Source organism: Ambystoma mexicanum, chromosome 14 (genome assembly GCF_040938575.1).
Source record: "Ambystoma mexicanum isolate Mex_15411 chromosome 14, UKY_AmexF1_1, whole genome shotgun sequence".
NCBI lineage: Eukaryota > Metazoa > Chordata > Amphibia > Caudata > Ambystomatidae > Ambystoma > Ambystoma mexicanum.
The window spans coordinates 569,026,334-569,051,173 of NC_090940.1; the positions used below are offsets into that span (position 1 = coordinate 569,026,334).

The 24,840-nt window shown below is 48.3% G+C and overlaps 1 protein-coding gene across 3 annotated transcripts in view; it reads right to left on the reverse strand.

Annotated features, from left to right (window-relative positions):
• SEL1L (SEL1L adaptor subunit of SYVN1 ubiquitin ligase) overlaps nt 1-24,840 on the reverse strand; it is a 524,285-nt gene that overhangs the window by 138,624 nt on the left and 360,821 nt on the right. For all 3 annotated transcript variants that reach the window (XM_069637930.1, XM_069637928.1, XM_069637929.1), the window contains exon 19: nt 4,527-4,699. In XM_069637930.1, the coding sequence (XP_069494031.1) occupies nt 4,527-4,699 (173 nt within the window). The remainder of the gene's footprint in view (nt 1-4,526; nt 4,700-24,840) is intronic.

Below are 24,840 nucleotides of genomic sequence, written 5' to 3' on the forward strand. Positions count from 1 at the left end.
GAGAGGAAAGAGAGGTGCGGTGATGCTCGCGATATCAATGGTAATGTCTATAATTGGAGCAATAATAGGTACTACAATATCAACAGCCAATTCTATTTCGGTAGGAACACTGAGTACTAAAGCACAACAACTGAGTATTGACCTAGAAATAATACAAAAGACATTAGATGGAATTAGAGGGGGACTGGATGAACAAGTAAGATTCATAAATGAAACTGCAATCATTCTAAATGAACAAGCGGATGTGATGCAACGGGCGACTAAAATAATACTTAAGCATGACAGAACTTTAAATGAAATATTGAACATAATGAGTCCTGTTGATAGACTATTAACGAATTATATGAGAGAAGTTCAAACTGCAGTTTCACAATTGATTCAAGGACATATTCCCTTGTATTTTGTTTCGCAGGATATCATTCGTCAAATGATAGAAAGATTGACCAGGAGGGAAATTGACCTTATACAGATAAAAATTGCATTCGAAATGGGGAATGCAATGCCGTTATATGTGGACTTGGAAAGACTAGAGATCGGATTTTTGCTATGCATCCCATTTGTAGCCCCTGAACTTATTTATCAAACGAAGTGGGTACACAACGTGGGATTTTGGCAAGAGGACAAATTCATTAAGATTAAGACTCCAGAAGTGGTGGCATTTCAGTCATGGGAACCTGAAGTTTATTTAATACCAAACCTGGAAACATGTGTAACATTTAAAGAACAAAATTATATGTGTCCAGGTAAACCGTTTGTTCCTGATGCCACAGATGCTATTTGTGGATTGAAATCTGACCCAAGTATATCAGAGGGATGTGAAGTGATTATTAGTAATATGGGGAGTGAAGAAATGGCACAGGCTAAGATGGTCAGAGGTAAATGGTTGGTCAGCACCTGTTTAAAGAACATGACGGTAGTACATTTAAACCATGGAACATACGTGGTTAAACAGGTAAAATATAATGTTTTTTATTTACAGGTTCCAAAGGATGCAATTGTGTCAATTGGGGGATTAACATTGTTCCATGTAACAAATGATGTTTGGGAAAGCCAAGTGGAAAATATCGATTTTTTTCAAAGGGATACTTTTCCAATAGATCCAGATGTGGAATATTTATTGAATCATAAAGAAAGACATGTTATGAAAATGAATTTGCGAAAAAACAATATTACAATTAGTAATCTGGGCATAATCGAAGTGGAAAGATTTAATTGGGGAACCTGGGGGGAACGCTCAATAGTGGGTTTGGCTATCCTGGTGCTAATCATGGGTGGATGGTTGATTGTGCTATCAGTAAAAATGAAAATGTTACTGATTTTACTGACTACGTCAGGAAGAGAAAGATATCCCAATACACATGCATTTTAAGAGAAAAAGAAAGAACAAGTTGTTTTTAGGAATTGGCTTGGATTATAGCCAAGTTCTAAAAAAAAAAGGAGGGTATATGTAAGGATATTTGGCGTGTTACAGTACACAGTACAGCAATACTGCACAAGTAGCACAATTTTTTTTGCAGCACCACCACCACAAGGGTGCGGTGCATTGCTATATGGGTTAGCAGATTAACAAGGAAAGACAGACTATTCAGTAAAAAACGATTTTAACATATAAGATGCAAATCTATTTTTGCAGTTAAAAGCACACGTGTTCATTTAAAAATGCACACTATTTTTCACCTGAAATGCCTATATTGCTAGAGACACATTTGAAAATTAACAGCTAACCTATTAACCATTAACCTGACTAATAAAACCTTATTTTAATATAACCCACTAATAAAATGTGTTCTCTACTGCAGAATTAGGCATACTCTGAAAACCAGTTAAATGAGTGTGCAGATTTTTTTTTCTTCTCTTCTCTGCCTGATTATCCGTGTTGTTGTGCACAGTAACGGCAGGAAGGAGGAAGTCAGATTTGCAACAATTGCAAATGTATAAGCGAAGCTATTGTTGAAGAGTAGGAGGATGAGAGATGATGGATTTCATTGGGACACGTCATAAAGAGGGCTGAGAGGAAAGTTTTAGTGGGCAGTAGCAGGGAAAAAGACAGAGAGACATCTTTCTGCACTACTGGGGAGAAGACCTGGCTGTGGGGTCCTGACTGAATGCAAATTCCGGTGTCCTGCTGCAGTCGACATTGGGGAGAGCAGAAAGAAAAACCTGTCCACTGGCTGAGGCAGTCCTATCTGAAAAAGCTGAGAATTCCAGGCAATGACCCCGGCTTGAGAAGGCAAGCGTTCCTTTTTGCTGGAGTTAATCCAAGAGAGCCACATTCACAGAGAGAAGCCTCTGAACAGATAAGGTAATTACCTAACTGGGGGAGCTGTGTGTGTGCACGGAAATATGCAGTCAGTGTAGAAAAATGAAAGTCCCGTGCGTGTCTTAATCAAGTGCTAATGTTGCAATTTAAGTTCTGTTCTCCGCCACTATAATTGCAGTGTGTCATAGAAAATGCTTTGATTGTTCCATTTTATTGCTGTAAAGAATGAGATCATGTCTAAATGCAACTTTTATAATACAGAAAATATTTGAAAACAGACGGGTGGTTTATTTTCTATTTACCATTACAATGCCAATGATGTGGGGAGATTTTTAAACAGTGCAATGGTCATTTTAAGACAGATGTGTGTATGTCAGAATCAGTATGAATAATTGTGAGTAACTGTAGCATAACTTGTTGGAGGTACATGAGCCAACGGGAAGAGAGACTCTCTGAACATAGCTCCCTACCGTATATAAGGTAGTGGAAATTACCACAAGACTACCACATATAGCTCTCTGTCGTAAATAAGTCAGTGAGTTTGCCCATGGTGGCGCACCAACACTATCACTGGAAATTGTGGTATCCCTAGAATGCAGGTCTGAGGTCTCTCTAGTGATCACACGAAAAATCTAAGCGAAGATAAGGGATTCTGGACATTGGGGCCACAAATAAAACAATGGAATTATGCTCACCAAAATACCACCAACCACGTATACCAAATAAGCAGGTCTGGGTGCTGAAATAATGCATGTCCATTGTATTATTGTTGCACATGGCCAAATCTGAATACAAAGAGTGATTATTGCTAAGTTATTTTTCGGCGGTAATAAAATACCGTCAGGCCCCAAATCTCCACAAAATACCCTACAGGACATAGGGATGTAGGGGCACTATGTCTAGCTTGGGACATTTCAGGGAAAGTGCCTTTAGACAGAGGTGATGAGAATGACACTCGTTAAGGGGGCTGGGCTGTCAACTCACATGACAATGCTAATAACATGGCTAGTAGGCCCATTACCATGGTGAAAGTTGCAGTAGTCAACGAGATTGTAAACAGGGTCGCTCATGAGGATCCTATTGCTGACGCTGCTGTCAACGGAGTGGCAGTCGACTGTCATAGCAGTCTGATTTTTGCTTCGATGGCTATAGCGTTGACAAGGGTTTGGCCTGTTGAAGTGTCATAGACTGAAGCAGAATCACTCGTCAAAGGGGTAGCGAACAGAGCTTCATAGAGATATCTCTCATCGACTACTTCACCAACTTGTGGGATTTTTGTGTTGAGGATGTAAAGGCAGAGGGAGGGTTATCTGAACCTTTTTGAGCCCGAGTCGGGTCCTCATCCCTCACCCTTTTATCCCCAAAAACTCCTTGTAGGACCTCGACCTTGCAGATGCCAGGCCGAGCTGAGGCTGAACTTCTGACAGAAGCCATGCCGGATGTGATTGTGTCTTAATGTAGCCATGCCACCAGCCTTCTGTCTCTCTCAGAGTTTTGTCAGAGAAAGACTGACAGATTCTACAGAAGTTAATGTTGAAGTCTTCATACAGGCAGTATAAGCAAGGCAGTAAAAGCACTACTCATGCTTGTCTTCTGCATAACTTTTTTTTTTAGCTCGCAAGTAGAGCATGTTTTAAAAAGGTACTTTCTGATTTTGATATAAGCCATGGTGAGGTGCGTGAGCACACTTCACAGCACTCAGAATTCAAGGGGTAGAACAGGTGATTATGACCACCTCCATGGAGAGTTCACAATTAGTGATGCATATGAAAGGTTTTAATCTTGATCCTCAATGCAAGACAATTTTCGAAGCAATAGCTTGCAAGATTCTTTTGAAAACATTGAAGTGAGAACTTGAGAGGATTCCCAAGTCTATAGATTGCCTCCAAAGATGGGGTGAAAGGAATGGATGTGTATTGGTTAAGAAACTACTGACACTAAATTAGTCTGATAAAACACTAAAGTGAGTGTAGTTTCTTGTTATGTACATTTAAAACTGCCTTGTTAATAAACCAAGGAGTCCCAGCCTAACGGGAATATTCAACAGGTTGTGCATCTATGAAATAGTCAATGCAGTTTTCATTAACAAGGTCTCCTCAGTGTTGCTTTCCAGACAGTCATCTTAACAGTACTAGTAATTAACAATCTACAAAACATATAAAAAAGGAAGACTCTGCTTTAACAGTGACGGTTACATTAACTCTGTCCAGTTATTTTTCTGTGAATTGACTGGACAGAGCAGATCAACAAATTGAGGCATGCTTACCTGCTTGATGCCCAGACCCTTTTCATGCATGTATCCAAGATTGAACATAGCTTGAGCACTATGCTGCTGCTCTGATGCAAGCCGATAGTGGATAAAGGCAGTCTCGTAATCAACATCCGTACCAAAGCCATAGAAATGATAATCCCCAAGTTTTATTCTTGCCACTGTGTAACCTGGGATTGAACAAAGAAGGATAGCGTGGGAATTCTACCTAAATCTAGATCGCATTTAGAAATATTTTCACATGCTTTACAATACTGAAAGTTCAAGCTAAAAAAAAATCTAACATATGGATTCCAGTGCCAAGAAACTGAAACAGAATGGGACTGTTTCTAAAACCAGAAGACGTATGCTAAAACAGATCAAATGATTGTGCTGATCTTATTTCATTTACATATTGGATGCAAATGTAAATTCAATGTGCTAAACAAATGAACAATTAGTGATCATTTTCAATGTTGCCAGAGAAACACACTAATATTTACTGAAATGATAACTAGTGTCCTGCAGTTGAGCTAAACACAAAAGAATTACCAGGCACAGATTAATGTGTCACTTATAAAGCTATTAAGCGAAATTAGAACAGGTAGCAAGAACATTATTCTGTCCTTTTTCTCCTAGAACAGTGAAACTGCGCCTAGTTACAAAGAATACATCAGATACAATTGTACTGTATTTAATTCAATTGTATCTGATGTACTCTTTGTAACTAGGCGCAGATTCACTGTTCTAACTTCACTTAATTACTTTCTCTGTGGGTCAAGGCACCCACACCTAACATTTGAACGCTGCCGTGTGCTACAATCTTGAATTCAGGGAACAGCGCTGGATCTCTTAGTGGCGTTTCTTGACCACATTCTCCATTCACTTATAAAGCTGTCTGAGAGAAATAGCCACAGCTGTGTTTACGATAAAGTAACATGGTTCTAAATTGGAAAATAACAGAATTGCAGCTATTAAGTTGGGAATCATGGTGAAATCTGTTCTCAATTAAAAAAGGCATTCCTTTGAAACTACCAGATGAAGGTTATTCATCAGCAGATTGTCAAGACAACCATAAGCCTTGGACATTTCATACATAAAACCAGATGGCTGGTAAATGATACACCATTTGTTTCAATTCCTGAGACCATTATTTACCACAATTACTGAGAACATTATTTTCCAAAGTGCACATTCAAATACCTCAGGTTAAAATGCTATCTTGAAATTACATATTAAAGCTCGTCTTGCTTCTTAAATTTTGAAGCATGTATCTCACCAATTTGGAATGTGTATAAGAAGCTTGATCAGTTGGATATCAAAAATAGATTCTGTAATGCATACAATTAGCATTATTCACATAAATAGAAAAAAATGAAAAGCTGAATAAAATACAGATCATTATCACAAGTAGAAGTATATAATGTTGCCACTCTCACATACCTAAAGTTATATTGAAAACAAATAAAAATTCAGCTGACCTTTTCACTACACTTTTGGTGCTAAATTTGAGTCCGACACTCCCTGTTAATATGCTCCAAAGTCATGGGACAAAGTAGGCTAGGGAGATGGCATTTTGAGATGTATATTTGAGAAGGAAACCAATGACTCATCCCTTCCCATAAAAATGGTAATGTCCTAAGATCCTACGGTGGGAGTAGTTGGCCAGAATACAAAGTCATGACTTGGGAGAGGTGGGGGGGGGTAGGAGGGGGATATGGTGATGGGACTTAAAAAAAAAAAAAAGGGATGAGCTACAGGACTAGAGTACTTTCCAAACTGAGCAGAAGGGGATGAGAGCTAAGGGACACTTTATACCAGGATTCAAAGGTTTGAGAAGGAGAACCTGGGGTGGCTTCCAACCCAGAGGAAAACGCCAGCCACAAGGGGTCCTGAAAATTCAAATCGATTCCTGTGGTGTGCATTTGAAAAAGAAACAATGAAAGATCCCTTCCAATCAAAAATATAATGTCCCAAGATTCTAAGGTCAGTGGAGTTTGGCCAGTATGAAAAGTCATGACTAGGAGAAAAAGAATAATGTTCTTGCTACCTGCCAGCCCAGACAATTTAATTGATGAATATGCTGTAAATTGTAGACATAGGGTTGAGCTACTATACACAAGAGCATTTTCTGCACTAGATCAAAGTAAATTATGTTACTCACTGTAGTGACTAATGTCCTCATAGTCCATAGTCCCCTTTCCTCCATACTGTATGGGCATCCCTCGTTAGGGACAGGAGACTGAACCTTTTTCACAAGAAAAAAAAATCTTCCCTTTTAAACTTAGAGGCGTGCAGGGACGCGTCCCGGGAGCATGTGCTCCCCTCACTCCACCCACCAGCGCTGCTCCTCAGTCCCCTTTGACGTGTCGACATTATTACCATTGCCTAATGACACCAGTTTTATTAAAGGGGAGGATGGTGGGACGTATGAGGAAAGGGGACTATGGACTAGGAGTATGTTAGTCACTATGGTGAGTAACTTATAATTACTCCTATGTCCCGTCCCCTTTCCTCCATACTGTATGGGGAATTACAACTGAATGTAGCCCCAGGGTGGAGAATTGACACTCCTAAGAAAACAAGTTCCTTAAAACTGCCTGACCAAATGCTGCATCCGACCTGGAGCTGGCATCCAAGCAGTAGTGCTTGCAGAAGGCCAAAAGGTGTGGCCCAAGTAGCCGTCCTACTGATGACCTGCCATGGAACATGTCTGAAAAGCCATGGCCTTGGCACTGATAGAGTGGGCATGCATATTTGACAGGAGTGGTTTGTGCTGCCCCTCATAAGCCTCCTTGATGGCCGCAACCATCCATCTTGCTATGGCAGCCTTGGCCTTGACCCACCGAAGGCGACAAAGAGCCTCCGATTTGCAGAAGCTCTTTGTTCTGTCCAGGTAGTTTTAGAGCCCGCCCGGTATCTAGAGAGTGCAGAACCCGCTGTGTCTCATCCTTGGAGTCCGTGAGGAAAGTAGGTAGCCGGGGAAGAGCGCATGGAATTAAAAGGCCGAAGCCAAACCCAGGAGCGCTGGTGAAAACAAACTGCTCCCGTCAACGCGGAAAAGAGGACTGGGGAGTGGCGCCGGTGGGTGCGCCTCTAAATTTAAAGGGGAAGAAGATTTTTCTGATGAAAAAGGTTCCGTCTCCCGTTCCTAGCGAGGGACGCCCATAAAGATTGGAGGAAAGGGGTTGGGACATAGGAGTATGTGGTGTTCCCAAGGGTTGATCCCCCTTCTGCTCGAAAAGCTGAAGAGACCAAGAAGACCTGGAAGCCTACTGCCTTCCATTCTTGAAGGAAGCGTCAAACACAAGCGGTCCTGAAACAATCATTCCAAGGGTTGATTGCCGCCCAAAGATTTAATCCAACTTCTAAAAATGTAAGTGAACCCATGCCCAATTACATATTGAAATAGTCTATCCCTTAGCCATTGAATCCTTTGAAGTTGGTGGTGGGGGTGCCATTTCTCTCAAGATAAAATAAATTAATTTCCTTGTCTTAGTTCAGATATCAAAGATCTCCTGGAATCAGACATCTTCAGGATTTTCCACAGATTTGGAAAAGGAATTAAAAAGGCAGGATACGCTGCGACAGTTCTGAAATACATTTTAAAGAGAAGAATATTCCCTGTCCCCCAAAGTTTGTAAAATATTGGAGTGTCGTCTTAAGACAATCCAACTGCCGGAACTTGCCATTTGAAGTGATTCCCTTCTTATAAGCCCCAACCTTATTCTAAAGGCATTCATTAATTTAAAAGTTCACTTTATCGTATTTCCAACCAGGAAATCAAAACCATTTTTTCAAAAAAGCTCTGAACACCAGCTCTAAATAGAAGCCCTTTTTTTAATTCAACACTAGTATTCCCTGAAGCACATTTTCACTTGCACAAACTAGTGAAGTATTTTACCCACATTTCAAAATTGTTTGTTTTTAAATAGAAGTAATTTTATATGGAAATCCAAAGAAGCAAGTTTGGACGTACAAAGTAAAATAAGTGCCACTGGAGTGTCACCTTTTAAATTATAATAAACTAGCTGTCCCCGGGCACACGTTGCTGTGGCTCAGTCTAGTTAAATGGAAAAGAAAGAAAAGAGAAATTGCATGTTTCTAATATGTTTAATTTGACAATGCTTGTGGGTAGTTTTTAATGGCTCTGGCGGTAAAGTTGAGGCAGTTTAATTTTCCCGGCGGCGCAACACGTTCCTTTTGTTTCTCCATTAAATTTCAGAGCCTTGCAATAAGGACACACTTCAGTCATGGTGCCGATGAGAACATACTGGCTCAAACTATAATCATCAGCTGGGTTGTACCGTAATGAGATTGTAATCGCGTGTTTGCTGAGCACGGAGTCGTGTTTGATGCTGATCTGCTGTTTCTCGTTGACGTCTTTCAGCCACTCTCAGCCTGTTGCGTTCATTCTGTTGAGAACAAAGCAGATCTGAAACTGCAGAACGCGATCGCCGTGCTCGCAACCGTGCATCCTAAAGTCTGGCTGCACGTCGTTCTGCTGCTTCCTCGGCACGTATTTGAGCATTGAAATGATTGAAATGAAATCGTAAAATAGCTTGTTGCTTTTACATCCAACAGATGGTGCTGTTTTGCCGAAAAAGCATGTTTTTACCTGTCACAGGTGTGACATCTATGTATAGTAGGTATATAAAAACACGCATCTATTCGAATGCAACATTGTGTCAAAATTTCAAAGCAATCAGTGAAGAACTTTCGGAGAATTAAGATTTTGAACAAACATTTACATTTTTATTTATATAGATAAACCAATGCACAGTTTACACGTTGAAAAGGAAAAATGTGGCTAATAATACAAAATAGTATATGAAAAAAAAACAATCTAAGCCTTGAAGTGCTTTTCTTTTGATGCATTGATGACTGTGTTAGTTAGTAAATTATAAATGCAACTAGTGTTGATGCCCGTGTACACGGCGGGCCAAGGTGTAGGTTTACATTAACACAGTAGGACCACTATATATTCTAAGGCAACAGCTCCCTCTTGCGATGACAACAAGCTACTGCACCGGACAAACATACACCTGGCCTTTTATTATGTTGTTAGATATCTGGGCATACTGTATAGAACAACATTTCATAGCTACTCACATTTAGATGTGTGAATATGCAAAGTGAACTTGATGCTCTATGCTTTGATAAAACTGATTACACAAAAATAGGCAGGCTGCAGTTAAAAGTCATTTCTCATTGAGGTCTGAATTAATATATAGTGTTTTGGGATACTGCCCTAAACATTGTAAGTTAAGGGACTGCCAACATTTTTACAAATGCGTTATTTTTAATAAAACTAAAATATTCTGACTGAAACCGCCAGTTTCTTGTCCCTGACCATGGCGTGGGATTGTTGTTGCGGTAAGCATTAGTGTCCTTTCTCTGAAATAAAAGAAAGGACCACTATAAAGAAGTTAAATAATATACATAGAGAATATTAAAAGCTCTATGCCACATATCTTTAATGGTGGTGCTTGCAATAATTATAGGAGAACCGCACAGTCAGATCTTGAATAGAAGCCATAAAAAACGAATTATAGGAATGAAAAGGGAAGAAGGTGAACACATTCTGAAAGGGGTGCTCATAGGAAAACACAGTGGGATAAAAATAGGATAGCATACACTAAAGACACCTACAGATGCTCTTTTTACTATGTGAAAAGGGCAGCAAGAATAGTAGATCACTTAAAAGTCCAAGAAATTAAAAGAATTATCAGAACGACAGTGTTCAAGCAGCATTGGAAGCTGGCTGTGAAAGCAGCAACAGGTGGTAGTGTCTCCTGCCAATTTAGAATAGCTCATCGAGGACCACACCCAGTGTTAAGATGGATTTCTAGAATCTGGTGGACAGATTTTAGGAGACCACCCTAGATATGGTGAACAGGGAGCACAGTGTTTAGCCAAAACCCAATAAAGGTAGTACGGAGAGCAGTCAAAGCTTAGTCACAGGAGACTGAGCGTGGTCACGTGCCCTCAATGATTCCACACAGAGTGGCACATAATAATTCAGACAGTCAGGTAATTTATGAAACTACAGATATTTTAGTTAGGCCTACAGAACACACTGAAAAATTAAATTGGCAGGCAGTATTAACACACAACACTCTACAATACAAAAATATATAATCCGGAATGGGTTCACTTAATTTATATCTAGTAGCTTAACCAGGGAAAACAGTTAAGTAATGCAGATGCAGTAAAATGATGGAAACTAGGCACAAGTACAATAGCCCTTTCTTGACAAGCCCAGTGCTAAAAAAAAAAAAACTGCTTCTCAGAGGTATGCGTTCTCTCCAAGGATACAATGGGCTTGTGGTGGTGCTTAGTTTCAAATTATTTAAAAGTCAACTATTTATCATAAAACTGATATTGATATTTTATTTGTATCGCTCTCGTACACAAGCGCTTCAGAGTGCGACGAGGCAAGGGAGGGGAACAAGGGAGAACAAACAACAATCTTACCAGGCCCAGTGACATTGAGAACACGCAAGTGCATGGGAGGGGGGAAATGGGAAAGTTCATGGGGGGGAGGTGGAAAGTGCTGGGCAAAAAGGAACAAAAATAAATAAAACATAAATGGACACATAATAGATACATAAGGAACAAGTTACTTACCTGTAACTGTTCTCCAGCATGGGTCTGGCATGGATTCACATGCTCATGAATATTCTCCGTCATCAGGCTGGTAATCCTCGGTAAAGAAAAAATCAGTATCAGTTTCGTTTCTGATCTGTCTTTCGTAGTAGTAACCAATCACTGATCTCTGCGTTATACTGACCACAGCCAATGACTGCCCTCTACCTAAGCCCCACCTCTGGCAGCCATCTTCAGATTTGGTAGCACGTGAAGTGGCAGTATGACCAAGTGAAGAGCCGCAGAGGGGTAGGCGGGAGGGTTCGCATGTGAATCCATGCCAGACCCATGCTGGAGAACAGTTACAGGTAAGTAACTTGTTCCTTCTCCAGCATGGGGTCTGGCATGGATTCACATGCTCATGAATAAATACATAGCAGTACACACATGCACAACCACAGGAGGTGGCAAAGGCACAACATTAAGCATTACATCAAACTCAACATTAAGCAATTCTTACCTCCTCACCAGGCTCACCTTAAGCGAACAGGTTGCGCAGCACTGCTTGGCCGACCCTGGACTCCTCCCTAGAATCCCGATCGACGCAGTAGAATCTCGGGAAGGTGTGCGTCGACCTCCACGTAGCAGCCCTGCAGATGTCCAGCAGGGGCACACCAGATAGGAACGCCGTAGTAGCAGCAATCGCTCTGGTCGAATGGGCTCCCGGACGGCCTGGCAGCGGTCGGTTTGCCAACCGGTGGCAGTGCATGATGCAGCCGGAGAGCCATCTGGAAATAGAAGACTTCGAGAGAGCCTTCCCTTGATTCACAGGTCCAAAGTTCACAAACAGCTGTGATGTCCTCCGAAAACTCTTCGTGCGGTCCACGTAGAACTTCAGCGCTCTAGCCACATCCAGCGAGTGCAAAGTCCTCTCGGCCGGCGACGGAGGAGACGGGAAGAAAACAGGTAACACCAGGGGCTCGTTAAGATGGAAGTCCGACGGCACCATGGGCATAAAGGAGGGGTGCGTCCTAAGCACCATCCTCGAGGCATGGAAAGTCAAGTACGGTGCTTTGCAGGATAGGGCCTGGATCTCTCCCACTCGTCGTGCGGAGGTAATGGTCACCAGGAATGCAGTCTTCCACGACACAAACCTCATCGGTGCGGAGTGCATCGGCTTGAATGGGGGCCCCATGAGCCTGGTCAGCACCATGTTAAGTTCCCACGCCGGGCCGGGGCCTTCACCGGCGGAAACGACCGGAGCAGTCCTTTCATAAACTCTTACCAGTCGATGGGACCACAGGGACGCAAGTCCTCTGGTTCTGGTATATCTGGAGATCGCCGCCAGATGAATCTTAATGGAGGCATGGGCTAGCCCAGCCTTTGCCAGCGATAGCAGGTACGGCAGCACTTGAGGGGCCGTAATCCGTAGGGGGTTGATCTTCTGTGCTCGGCACCAGATAGAGAACCTCTTCCACTTGTGACCATAGCATTTGAGAGTCGAGGACGCCCTGGCCTTTGCAAGAACCTCTCTGCAGTCGGCCGGTATATCGTACCCTCCAAACTCTAGCGCTGCAGGAGCCAAGCCTGCAGGTTCAGCGACGCCGGGTCGTGGTGGAAGATGGCGCCTCCTTCTCTGGAGAGAAGATCCGCGTCTGCCGACAGCTTGATGGATGGGGACTTTGACAAGTCCAGAAGGTCCAGGAACCAGATCTGCCTCGGCCATGCCGGTGCGATGAGGATCATCCTGCACCGGGACCTCTTGAGCTGGTTGATGAGTCGCAGCAGCAACGGCAACTGAGGGAACACATACAGGTATAGGCCGTCCCAGGGGAACGAGAACGCATCGCCCATGCTTCTCGGCTGGGGAAACCTGCTGGCGAACCTCTGGCACTTAGAGTTTGTCGCTGTTGCGAACAGGTCGATTTGGGGTTTGCCCCATCATCGGAAGAGTTGATCCACCTGATCCTGGCGCAGCTCCCACTCGTGACACGTGCGCAGCTCCCTGCAGAGCGAGTCAGCAATGGCGTTTCTTTCTCCTGCCAGGTGGAAGGGAATCAGGAACATCCCCTGGGCGACCGCCCAGTGCCACAGATCCTGTGCCTCCTTGGATAGGGCTGGGGATCTGGTGCCTCCCTGCTTCCGTATGTAAAACATAGTCGTGGTGTTGTCCGTGAAGATCCGCACCACCTTGCCCTTGAGCGACGGGAGGAACGATTTGAGAGCCCAGAACACGGCTCGGAGTTCCAGGATGTTGATGGGCAGGAGCCAGAGGCCTCTTGCGTGGAGATCTCCGGTGTGGGCGCCCCAACCTTCCAGGGAAGCGTCCGTCATCACCGTCTCCTGGTACGCCGGCGTCTGAAAGTCCTTGCCCGCCGTGAGGTGCGCTCAAACGCCCCACCACTGAATCGCCCGCCGGAACACCTCGTTGAGGGGGACCCTGTCTTCGAAGGTGCCCGTCGCCTGCATCCAACGGGCGTCGAGAAATTCTTGAAGAGGGCGCATCCGTAGTCTGCATAGGCGCACCAGGTAGATGCAAGAGGACATCATCCCCAGGAGGGACTTGATGGACCTCACCCTGGCCACGTCCGTGGCTAGCAGGCGCTGCACTTTACCCAGAATGGTCTTCGTCCGTTCTTCCGACGGTGCCGCCAGGCGCCTCACTGTGTCGAGCTTCGCTCCCAGAAAAAGGGCCACCTGCGACGGCACCAGGTGAGACTTTGGGTAATTTATGGCGAATCCCAGGTCTGTGAGTAGCCGGACGGTCCTCGCAGTGTGTTCGACGGCGAGTTCCCTCATCCTTGAGCGGATGAGCCAGTCGTCTTGGTAGGGGTAGACGTGAATCCCCTGCAGGCGCAGCCGCGCCGCCACAGGTGCTAGGCATTTGGTAAAGACCATGGGGGCCGATTTCAATCCGAACTGCAGTGCTCTGAATTGGTAGTGGCGTCCCTGGACGACGAACCTGAGGAACTTTCGGTGACTTTTGAGGATGGGAACGTGGAAGTATGCATCCTCCAGGTCCAGCGACGATAGAAAGTCGCCTTCCTCCAGCTGTCCCAGCCCGTGCTGGAGGGTGACCATCCTGAACTTTTGTGACCTGATGTATTTGTTCAAACGACGAAGGTCCAGGATGGGGCGCCAGCTGCCCGTCTTCTTCCTGACGAGGAAGTACCTCGAGTACACCCCGGAGCCCCGGAGCCTCTTCGGGACGGGCTCGATGGCGCCTTTCCTGAGCATCGCCCGTACTTCCAACAGCAGTTGCGGGACGTGATTTTCCTTCCTGGCCACAGGTGGAACGGGAGGGCACTTCTTCAGGAATTCGATAGAGTGTCCTCTTGCCAGGGTATCTAGCACCCAACGATCGGTGGAGATGGACTTCCACACGCCGACGAACTTCGTCAGCCGGCCTCCCACCGGGGTGCTTCGGTGGGGGCCCCGAGGCCACGGCCGGTTCAGTCCTGCTTGGAGGTGGTGGCCTTACCGCCCTGGCCACCTTGCCAACAGCGGCGAGGCGCTCCCTGCTTGCCGCGATCCCTGTAGGCCTCCTGAGACAAGGAGCGTGCCGCCTGGCAGTAGGAGGACGAGTCACCGCTGGATCCCTTGGAGGCCCCCTGTCTGCCTCAAGAGCTCCGAAAGGGCCGTTGTTGCTGAAGGGCTCCTGGGCGCGGGCCGTCTCCGTGTCCGTCTTTATGGCTTGGAGGGATTCGTCCACCGCCTTCCCGAACAAGTTGCTGCCGTCGAACGGCATGTCCAACACCCTGGTCTGGACGTCCTGACAGAAGTCGGTCGCCCGGAGCCAACCCCGTCGTCGTAGGCAAACTCCGTTGCCCAGCTGGCGGAACCCGGTATCGGCAATATCGGTTGCCACCGTTATGGCGTGGTCCGACGCCACCTCGCCTTCTTGAAGTATTTCCAGGGCCTCGGACCTCTTGTCGTCCGGTAGGAAGTCCAATATGGGGGCCAGCTTAAACCAGAGTTCCCTGTCGTAACGGGCCACGATCGCCAGGGCGTTGGCCGCATTGATCGTCGTCGCCGCCGCCGAAATGACCCGTCGCCCCATGGCGTCCAACTTCTTTCCCTCGCCGTCTGGAGGGGAATTCGACATTGAGGCTCCTGACCCCGCCGATTTCTTCTTCGCCGCCGCCGAGACGACTGAGTCTGGCGTTGGCTGGGCCCTGAGGCAAAGGGGAGCGGTCTCGGGGACCCGGTACTTCTTCTCGTACCGGTCCCGTTTGGCTGGTGCCGTGGAGGGATTCTTGAGTACCGACAGGCCCTCCTCCCAGATGTCATCGATTAGAGGCACCGCGATGACAGTCTTCCTCTTGGCCTCCCGGCGCTGATAGAGGAAACCTTCCTTTTTCTGCTCCTCCGGGCAGAGCTGGAACAATTCGGACGCCCTGGCGATCATGGCGTGGAATGAGCCAATCTGGTCGGGCGGAGATGCCCGTGCGACGGGAGACCCGTTCCGTCGTCGTCGCCCTCAGAACCCGTCGTCGAGCCCACTGCACCGTCATCTGCCGACTCGTGGGAGGATGAGGAGGGAACTGCAGGCCTTACGGGGGCGAGCGGAGGAGAGGGTTGGGTCCTCCGCCGTTTGTTCTGAGGACTTCCCGACGGGCCAGGTTGCGGGTCCTCCGGCCTGGGCCGTGGTAATCTCGTCCTTATCTCAGAGCATAAGGACTGGATCGCAAACAAAATGGCCGCCGAGCTATCCTGAGGCCTAGGTTCCGGCTGCGCCGGAAGGGAAGGCTGCTCTTCCTCGCCATCTTCCTCGGTTATCTCCCGAGGATCTTCCTTGCGGGACCGAACCTTCTCGAATTGGACTTCGAGATTCCTCGCGACCTCTGTCAGTTCCCCCTCCGAGGCTGACTCCGAGCTCGAGGAAGCTACCGTGCCCCAGCCCCCCCCCACTTTTTCCATCCCGGGGGCCATGAAGATGGGCTGAAAAGAGGATTCCATCCTTGGCGGCAGGGGAACTCTAGTCCCGGAGGCAGTCTCCGCTGGCGGGGTCTCTGCCTGCTTGGCCAGAGTCGCCGCGATCGCCTCGATAGAGGCCTTTGCCTGCTTGGTAGGGGCCTTCACCACCTTAGGTGCGTCCTGGGCCTTCTTAGGGGGAGGGGCGACGCCTCGCTCCCCCTCTCCCGAGATCGGACGGGGCTTCTCCTGAAGCTTACCCCGGGTCTCGGACTTCCTCTTCCCCGAACCGGAGCGCTGGCTCGTGGTTGACTGCGCCGGGGAAGGTGTGCCCTGCCTGGCGACCGAAGAGCCCGACCTTTCGGCGCTCCCGGAGCCAGCGGACTCGCAGCGCTTGGCCTGGTTTTGGGCCCCCGTCACCGGGGCGCTCGCACAGGACTTAGAAGCCCGCTCTGACCCTTTCTTCTTCTCACCCGTTGAGCCCTTCTCCAACCAGCTGGCGAGACGGGATCGACGGTCCCTCATGGTCCGCTCCGACAAGTTCTTGCAGAACTGGCAGTCCTTCTCTACATGAGTCTTGTCCCCATGAAGACAGTAGAGGCATTGCGAATGTTCGTCCTCCTTAAACACATTCTGCAGCCCTCATCCAGGGCAGCTGCGAAACAGCTTGGGTCCGGGTGACGAACTCGCGTCCTGGGCCATCTCGAAGTAGGCCGCAAATCTTCTGAAATCCTCCAAGGAGGTTGATTCGACGAAATCTTCACCCTTGAGGGGCGTAGGAAAATCCCGTTAACGGGAGTAGAAACGGGGGAGCTTGAGGCTCGATTAACCGAAAAAATTTGAAAATTCACCTGAAAAAGTGCGAAACATGCAGCAAAAGCTCGAGAGCTAAGCACGAGGACTCTCAACACTTGAACGTGCGGTAAAAATCTGAAGATGGTTGCCAAAGGCGGGGCTTAGGGAGATGGCAGTCATTGGCTGAGGTCAGTATGACGCAGAGATCAGTGATTTGTTACTACTACGAAAGACAGATCAGAAACGAAACTGATACTGATTTTTCTTTACCGAGGATTCCCAGCCTGACGACGGGGAATATTCATGAGCATGTGAATCCATGCCAGACCCCATGCTGGAGAATGGGCGATAGCTGGCAGGGCAAGAAGGGTCAGCTGTGGGTTTCTTAAGAAGAGGGTACACAAGCAAGTGCTTCAGAGGGGAAGGGAAGGCTCCTGAGGCAAAGGAGTGGTTGCAGAAATCAGCCAGGGCAGTAGCAAGGGTGTCAATGTGGTGCTTGATTGTTTTGGAAGAACAGGGAGGAACCTGTTTTGACGAGACTTTCATAGATCGGACTGGTCTAGCGACCTCATCAGGAGAGAAAAGAGGAAAAGACGAGAAAAAGGGATTTGGGGGGTGGGTGGGTGTAGGAGGGCTGGAGTTCACAGAAGGAGAGGGAGGGAGGGGGGGGGGAAGAGGGGAAGGGGACGAAAGAGTGGACAGGATGTCATGGGTTTTTTAGATGAAATATGAGGCAAGGGCAAGGCAAAGGGCCTGGGAGGTGGCAGGAGAGGTAGAGACTGCAGCAGGGCTGGTCAGCTCCTTGCAGATTTTAAAGAGTTCGACCGAGTTATTAGATGCTGCAGAGACACAGGCTTGGATGTGAGCTCTCTTCTTAGTACGGACAGAGTCGGTATTGCCTTTGGAGCAGGCAACAGGCCAGTTTGTCAGAGGATGAAGAAAAAGCCCTCCATTTCCTCTCAGCCACCCTACACTTACGTTTAAGTGTAGCTAGGTCAGAGTCATACCATGTTGGTGTGTTGACCAATTTGTAATCAATGTCAACACGCCTTTTGCCAATTGTCTATATGTGCATGTACTTGTAAATAATTACCTATTTTCAAGCTCCCAGATACCCCAGGGTTAGGTGCGCTCTACAAATAATAAACTAAACTAAACTAAAACAAGAATTGTACTTGCCTTTGGGCTTCAAACAGATCCTCATGACAGGGGCAAGATTATCAACAGTATTGGAAATGGAAGAGTAGAGCATAAACAGGGCTGTGTCAGGATGTGAGGCAGCCAGAGGTGGGGTGCCAGGGGAGGGGGGGTACGGGGGAGGAGGGGGGGGGATATAGAGGAGGAGGGGGGGGAGTGGGAGAGAAGGTGGTAGAGAAAGCCTCAACTGACGCACGCTTCATAGGCCGGATATTCGAGAGGGTAAGTGGCAGTGGTGAGGTTGGCTTACTTAGCCTGGTGGCAAGTGAGTGAGAGATGGGAGGAGAGGAGGTAGTGATCGGTCCAGGAGAGAAGAGTGGTCAGAGGGATAGAGAGGGGGAGGTCAGAGTGGCGATTAAGACATCAACTGTGTGCCCTGCAGAGTGAGTCGGGCCAGAGGGGAGGATAGAGGGAGAGGGAATCACAGAGATCACAGAAGAGTACAGAGGAGGAACAAAGAGAGTCTAGATGGATATTGAGGTCACCAAGGAGGTTGAGTGGTAGAGGCCAGGAGGTAGGAGGAGAGGTCCGCCCACTCAGAGAGAAAAGAGGTGATCGGGCCAGGAGGCTGTTAGAGAGTGGCCACTGTCAGGGAGTGGCTTGGAGAAAGAAAGCCCGCAGACAAGGCATTCGAAAGAGGAGCAAGTCTGTGTGGAAATGATAAGAGGCAGGAATCCACTCAGGAAAGATCAGGGCAACACCCCCTACGGACCGGGTGAATCTGGGTGCGAAGAGGTTTCTGTAGCCATCAGGGAGGAGAGTGTAAAAGCTTGTGACAGAGCTGGCCGTGAACCATGGCTCGGTAAGACCGAGGACATCAAGGTCAAGTTCTTCCAGGAGGTGCCAGATGTCAGAGGAGTGTTTGACAGCAGAGCGAGAGTTGAGAGTGGCAAGATCAAGAAGGTTGTATCAGGGAAGTTCAGGTGCTGGGGTGCAGAAAAACCCCTAGTAGCATTCTGGTACCGGACAGGGAGCAGACCGGGGCCTTTGTTGCTGGTGCAGGTTGCCGCCTCCCGGTGCACCAGATTGGCTAATAACAATGACTAAGGCCAATCAGAGTAAAATAGGTCAGTTCTCTCCTTTCTTCCTGACACAAGGCTAATCCAGGGGCAGGATAACTGACCCAGGTTCGACGACCAAAAGTGGGTAACTTGGAGATAGGAGAACAAGGGACTTGTTTCCAATGTTATCCTATGGAGGACGGAGTCAGCGGGTAGAGTGGCTTAAAGTCACAGGTATACTTTATCACCTTACTCCAATTTTCTCAGGGATCACGGTGGGGCCACTGGGGGCTCAATCTTCTGCCCTTTGTCCCACTGAGAGGTACCCAGGCGCTGCAGGTTCGAGGAAACCTCAGGTCGGTTTAACTGCAAGGTCCAAACTGTGTCTATGAAGAAATGCGGATTCCAATGATGCAGACCTCTTCAGGAAACTTCATAGGATCGAGGAAGGCGAGTTCCAGCGAGGATGACTACTTGCAGGTGACGACTGGCGTCTTTCAGGGGTGGTCACAGAAGCTGCTCCAGGAAAGGTTCCATTAGAGATGGGAAGCTGAAATTCAGGGGGAAGGTGACTTGTGGCTCAAGCTCTGGACCACCAAGTTTCCCGATTCGAACGGTGACGCTTCTGGCGAGGCAGCGCATGAGGGAGCCGGTCAGTCCATCAGGCAGTCCAGGGACACTTCTGGAGGCATTCAGGGACTGTATAATTCATAAGTCATAGAGGCTAGTTGCTCCCACTAGTACAAGGGGTGAAGCATCGCAGAGGTACTTTGGAGATGAGGCAGATCGGCCAGGACACTGGAGAGGATGCTGGCCCACTGCAAGAGTTGTCTTCGGGTCATCAATGGCCTGCTCTTCTTCAAAGGATTCTTGGCTCGAATGTAGTTCAGAACAATGTCTGCAGGAGTCCTCTTATCCAAAATTCAAGCTGGACTAGGACTAGACAGTCCCAGCCCCCTTCCTGGGCCACACACACCCACTAAGGCTCACTGGCCCACGAAAGCAGAAACTTTCCTAGGCATGTGAATTAACTTATAAGGACTTTCCTGGTGTTAGAGGGCAAGAAGAAGGCCAAACTACAACATGACCAAAGAACAAACAAAAAAGCTGGAGGCACAGCCATTTTATGGCCACTAGCCATGTTTAATAGCCATATGCGATAAACTCAAATGGGCACACCAAAAATAATGAAAAACAGGAAAAATGTAACTGCTGCTACCAGCTTGTCTTTAGGCACATATAATAGTAACCAAATACCCCATGTGTAAAAAGATACAGGATACAAAAGTATCCCCATTGGAATGTGTTGTAAGATGCTGTGTGCAATGTAAAAATACAAGAATTCGAAAAGGGAAACAATGTTTCTGAGTACTGATTGTCTGAAGGACTGATCAGTTTCCCCATAGCAAAGGAGTTAAATTCAAGTTCCTTCAAAAAGTCAGGACAGGATAAAAAACAGAGCAGAAGAATGTTGCTCCATAGGAAACGACGCCCAGCATGAAGAGTACACGAACTGCATTTGCACCCTATCACCTTAAAGTCAACACTCTTCAAACTGCTTTCCAATCACACAAAAGCCTGCATCTTTTTTGACACTGTGCATACCTAAGCAAACTTCTGCTCCTCTCATGACAGCCTCTGTAGTGACTGCTTCCTCCACAGCATCACAACAAGTTGTGCTGGCCATCAGCAACCAAGTAACCGTGATCTAACATGGCAACCTCTTTCCCCAGTTTTTCCCTGGGGTAGCAAAGTTCCTTTGTCCCAGACCCATGGTTCTAAGGACAAAAAGAGTACAGGTGCCCTGCTGCCCAATTACCCATTGGAAGATGATCAGGTCATTGTTAGCATTAAGACAAATTCCCCAGGGTAGATGGTCTGAATTCGGTGCAAACACTTGGCCACAGTTCGCTTTTCTCTGAATACTGCCAGTGTGGTGTTTAGAAAGACACACCATCAGTAGTGTGCAGGGCTTTTCTTCAAGTTAATCTAAACTCCTGCATGTAAATGTAAAAGATCAACAAGGTATCATTCTTCAGGAAAGGAAGGAACTAGTATAAGGTATCAATCACAGCCACAGGTACACCAAGTAAAAGATTGGGAACTATGTGCATACACAGACTCCTCATTCACTGATCCCTCAACCTTGTGTTTTCTGGGTCAGCGCTTAACTGGTTCGAGTCCACATCTTTCCTCTCAGAGTTATACTGTTTCCTGGTTGGATAACACCTCCTCCCACCTTCTATTACTTTATTGAATCCCTCAGGGCTCTGCCTAGGTCCTCTTCTACTTTTTATCCATACCATCCATCTCGCCTCACTTATTCCGACTTTTAATCACTCTTGCCATTTCTAGACAGACTATTTCCATATCTTTCTTTTCTATTATTCCTTCTCCGATTCCATTCACACCTGCATATCTTCTTGCCCCTTTGCAATCCAATTCTTGATGTCCTCTCGCTATCTTCCCTCAACCCATCCAAACCTGAAAATATTCACTCCCTCCTGGGCATCTTCTTCCCAAGGCTGTATTTCGTCATCTCTTACTGTGTGCAACCTTGGTGTGATCTTTGACTCTGAGCTTAATTTCTCTCATCATATCTTCTCTACTGCTAAAACCTGCAGTTTTCACCTTTTCAATTTACATAAGATCCATGCAGCGAAAAGGAACAAGTTACTTACCTGTAACTGTTGTTCTCCAGCATGGGTCTGGCATGGATTCACATGCTCATGAATATTCCCCGTCGTCAGGCTGGGAATCCTCGGTAAAGAAAAAACCAGTATCAGTTTCGTTTCTGATCTGTCTTTCGTAGTAATAACCAATCACTGGTCTCTGCGTCATACTGACCACAGCCAATGACTGCCCTCTACCTAAGCACCGCCTCTGGCAGCCATCTTCAGATTTGGAAGCACGTGAAGTGGCAGTATGACCAAGTGAAGAGCCGCAGAGGGGTAGGCGGGAGGGTTCGCATGTGAATCCATGCCAGACCCATGCTGGAGAACAACAGTTACAGGTAAGTAACTTGTTCCTTCTCCAGCATGGGGTCTGGCATGGATTCACATGCTCATGAATAAAGAATACATAGCAGTACACACATGCACAACCACGGGAGGTGGCAAAGGCTCAACATTAAGCATCACATCAACTCAACATTAAGCATCTTACCTCCTCACCAGGCTCACCTCAGGCGAACAGGTTGCGCAGCACTGCTTGGCCGACCCTGGACTCCTCCCTGGAATCCCGGTCGACGCAGTAGAATTTCGTGAAGGTGTGCGTCGACCTCCACGTAGCAGCCCTGCATATGTCCAGCAGGGGCACACCAGATAGGAACGCCGTGGTAGCTGCGATCGCTCTGGTGGAATGGGCTCTCGGACGGCCAGGCAGCGGTCGGTTTGCCAACCGGTGACAGCACATGATACAGCCGGAGAGCCATCTGGAGATGGAAGCCTTCGAGAGAGCCTTCCCCTGATTGACAGGTCCAAAGTTCACAAAGAGTTGTGACGTCTTCCGAAAACCCTTCGTGCGGTCCACGTAGAACTTCAGCGCTCTAGCTACATCCAGCGAGTGCAAAGTCCTCTCAGCCGGCGACGAAGGCGACGGGAAGAACACAGGTAACACCAAGGGTTCGTTGAGATGGAAGTCCGACGGTACCTTGGGCATGAAGGAGGGGTGCGTCCTGAGCACTACCCTCGTGTCGTGGAAAGTCAAGTACGGGGCCTTGCAGGAAAGGGCCTGGATCTCTCCCACTCGTCGTGCGGAGGTGATGGCCACAAGAAAAGCTGTTTTCCACGATAGAAACTTCAACGGGGCCGAGTGCAGAGGCTCGAACGGAGGTCCCATGAGCTTGGTCAGCACCACGTTGAGCTCCCACGCCGGGGCCGGAGCCTTCACCGGCGGGAACGATCTGAACAGTCCCTTCATGAACTCTTTCACCAGACGATGAGACCACAAGGACGTCCGCCCCGTGGTTCTGGTGTATCGGGAGATCGCAGCAAGATGAATCTTGATGGACGCGTGTGCCAGACCAGCTTTGGCCAGCGTCAGCAGGTACGGCAGTACTTGGGGAGCCGTAATCCGTAGAGGGTTAATCTTCTGTGCGTGGCACCAGACAGAGAACCTCTTCCATTTGTGTCCGTAGCATTTAAGAGTCGAGGACGCCCTCGCCTTTGCAAGAACCTCTCTGCAATCGGCCGGTATGTCGTATCCTCCAAACTCTAGCGCTGCAGGAGCCAGGCCTGCAAGTTCAGCGACTTCGGGTCGTGGTGGAGGATGGCGCCTCCTTCCCTGGAGAGTAGATCCGCGTCCGCCGGCAGCTTGATCGGCGGGGACGCTGACAAGTCCAGAAGGTCCGGGAACCATATCTGCCTCGGCCACGCAGGTGCGACGAGGATCATCCTGCACCGTGACCTCTTGAGCTGGTTGACGAGCCGGATTAGCAGAGGCAAGGGAGGGAACGCGTAGAGGAACAGGCCCTCCCAGGGGAACGAGAAAGCATCGCCCATGCTCCTCGTCTGGGGAAACCTGCTGGCGAACCTCCGGCACTTGGTGTTCGTCGCCGTCGCGAACAGGTCGATCTGGGGTGTGCCCCACCGTCGGAAGAGGCGATCCACCAGATCCTGCCGTAGTTCCCACTCGTGGCACGAGCGCAGCTCCCTGCTGAGTGAGTCGGCGATGGTGTTTTTTATCCCTGCCAGATGAAACGGCACCAGAAAAATCCCTTGGGCGACGGCCCAATGCCACAGGTCCTGCGCCTCCTTGGACAGCGCTGGGGACCTGGTTCCGCCCTGTTTCCTGATGTAAAACATGGTGGTGGTGTTGTCGGTGAAGATCCTCACCACCTTGCCCTTGAGGGACGGAAGGAAGGACCTGAGGGCCCAAAACACTGCACGGAGCTCCAGGACGTTGATATGCAGGGACTTCTCCGTCGGGAGCCAGAGTCCCCTTGCGTGCAGATTTTCGGTGTGCGCTCCCCACCCTTCCAGGGAGGCATCCGTGGTCACAGTCTCCTGGTGGGCTGGGGTCTGGAAGTCCATGCCCGCCGTCAGATGCGCGCGGGTGCCCCACCACCGTATCGCTCGTCGGAAACTCTCGTCGAGCTTGATCCTTTCCTCGAAGCTGCCCGTCGTCTGGATCCAGCGCGCATCCAGGAATTCTTGCAACGGGCGCATCCGGAGCCTGCACATGGGAATGAGGTAGATGCAGGAAGACATCATCCCGAGGAGGGACTTGATGGACCTCACTTTGGCCGCGTCGGCCACCAACATCCGTTGCACCTTGCCCAAGATGGTCCTGGTCCTCTCCTCCGACGGGGAGGCCAGAAGGGACACTGTGTCGAGCCTCGCTCCCAGAAACAGTGCGACTTGCGCGGGCACCAGGTGGGATTTGGCGTAGTTCACGGAGAATCCCAGGTCCGTGAGGAGTTGGACGGTCCTTGCCGTGTGGACCACGGCGAGCTCCCTCGTCTTGGCGCGGATGAGCCAGTCGTCCAGGTAGGGGTAGACGTGAATCCCCTCGCGGCGCAGCTGCGCCGCCACCGGTGCGAGGCACTTGGTGAATACCCTGGGTGCCGACCGTAGTCCGAAGGGAAGGGCTTTGAACTGGTAATGACGCCCTTGGACCACGAATCTGAGGAATTTGCGGTGCCCCTTTAGGATGGGAATGTGGAAGTAGGCATCCTCCAAATCCAACGACGATAGGAAGTCTCCTTCCTCCAGCTGACCCAGGACGTGCTGGAGGGTGACCATCCGGAACTTCTGCGCCTTGATGAACTTGTTCAGACGTCGCAGGTCTAGGATGGGGCGCCATCCTCCCGTCTTCTTCTTCACGAGGAAGTATCT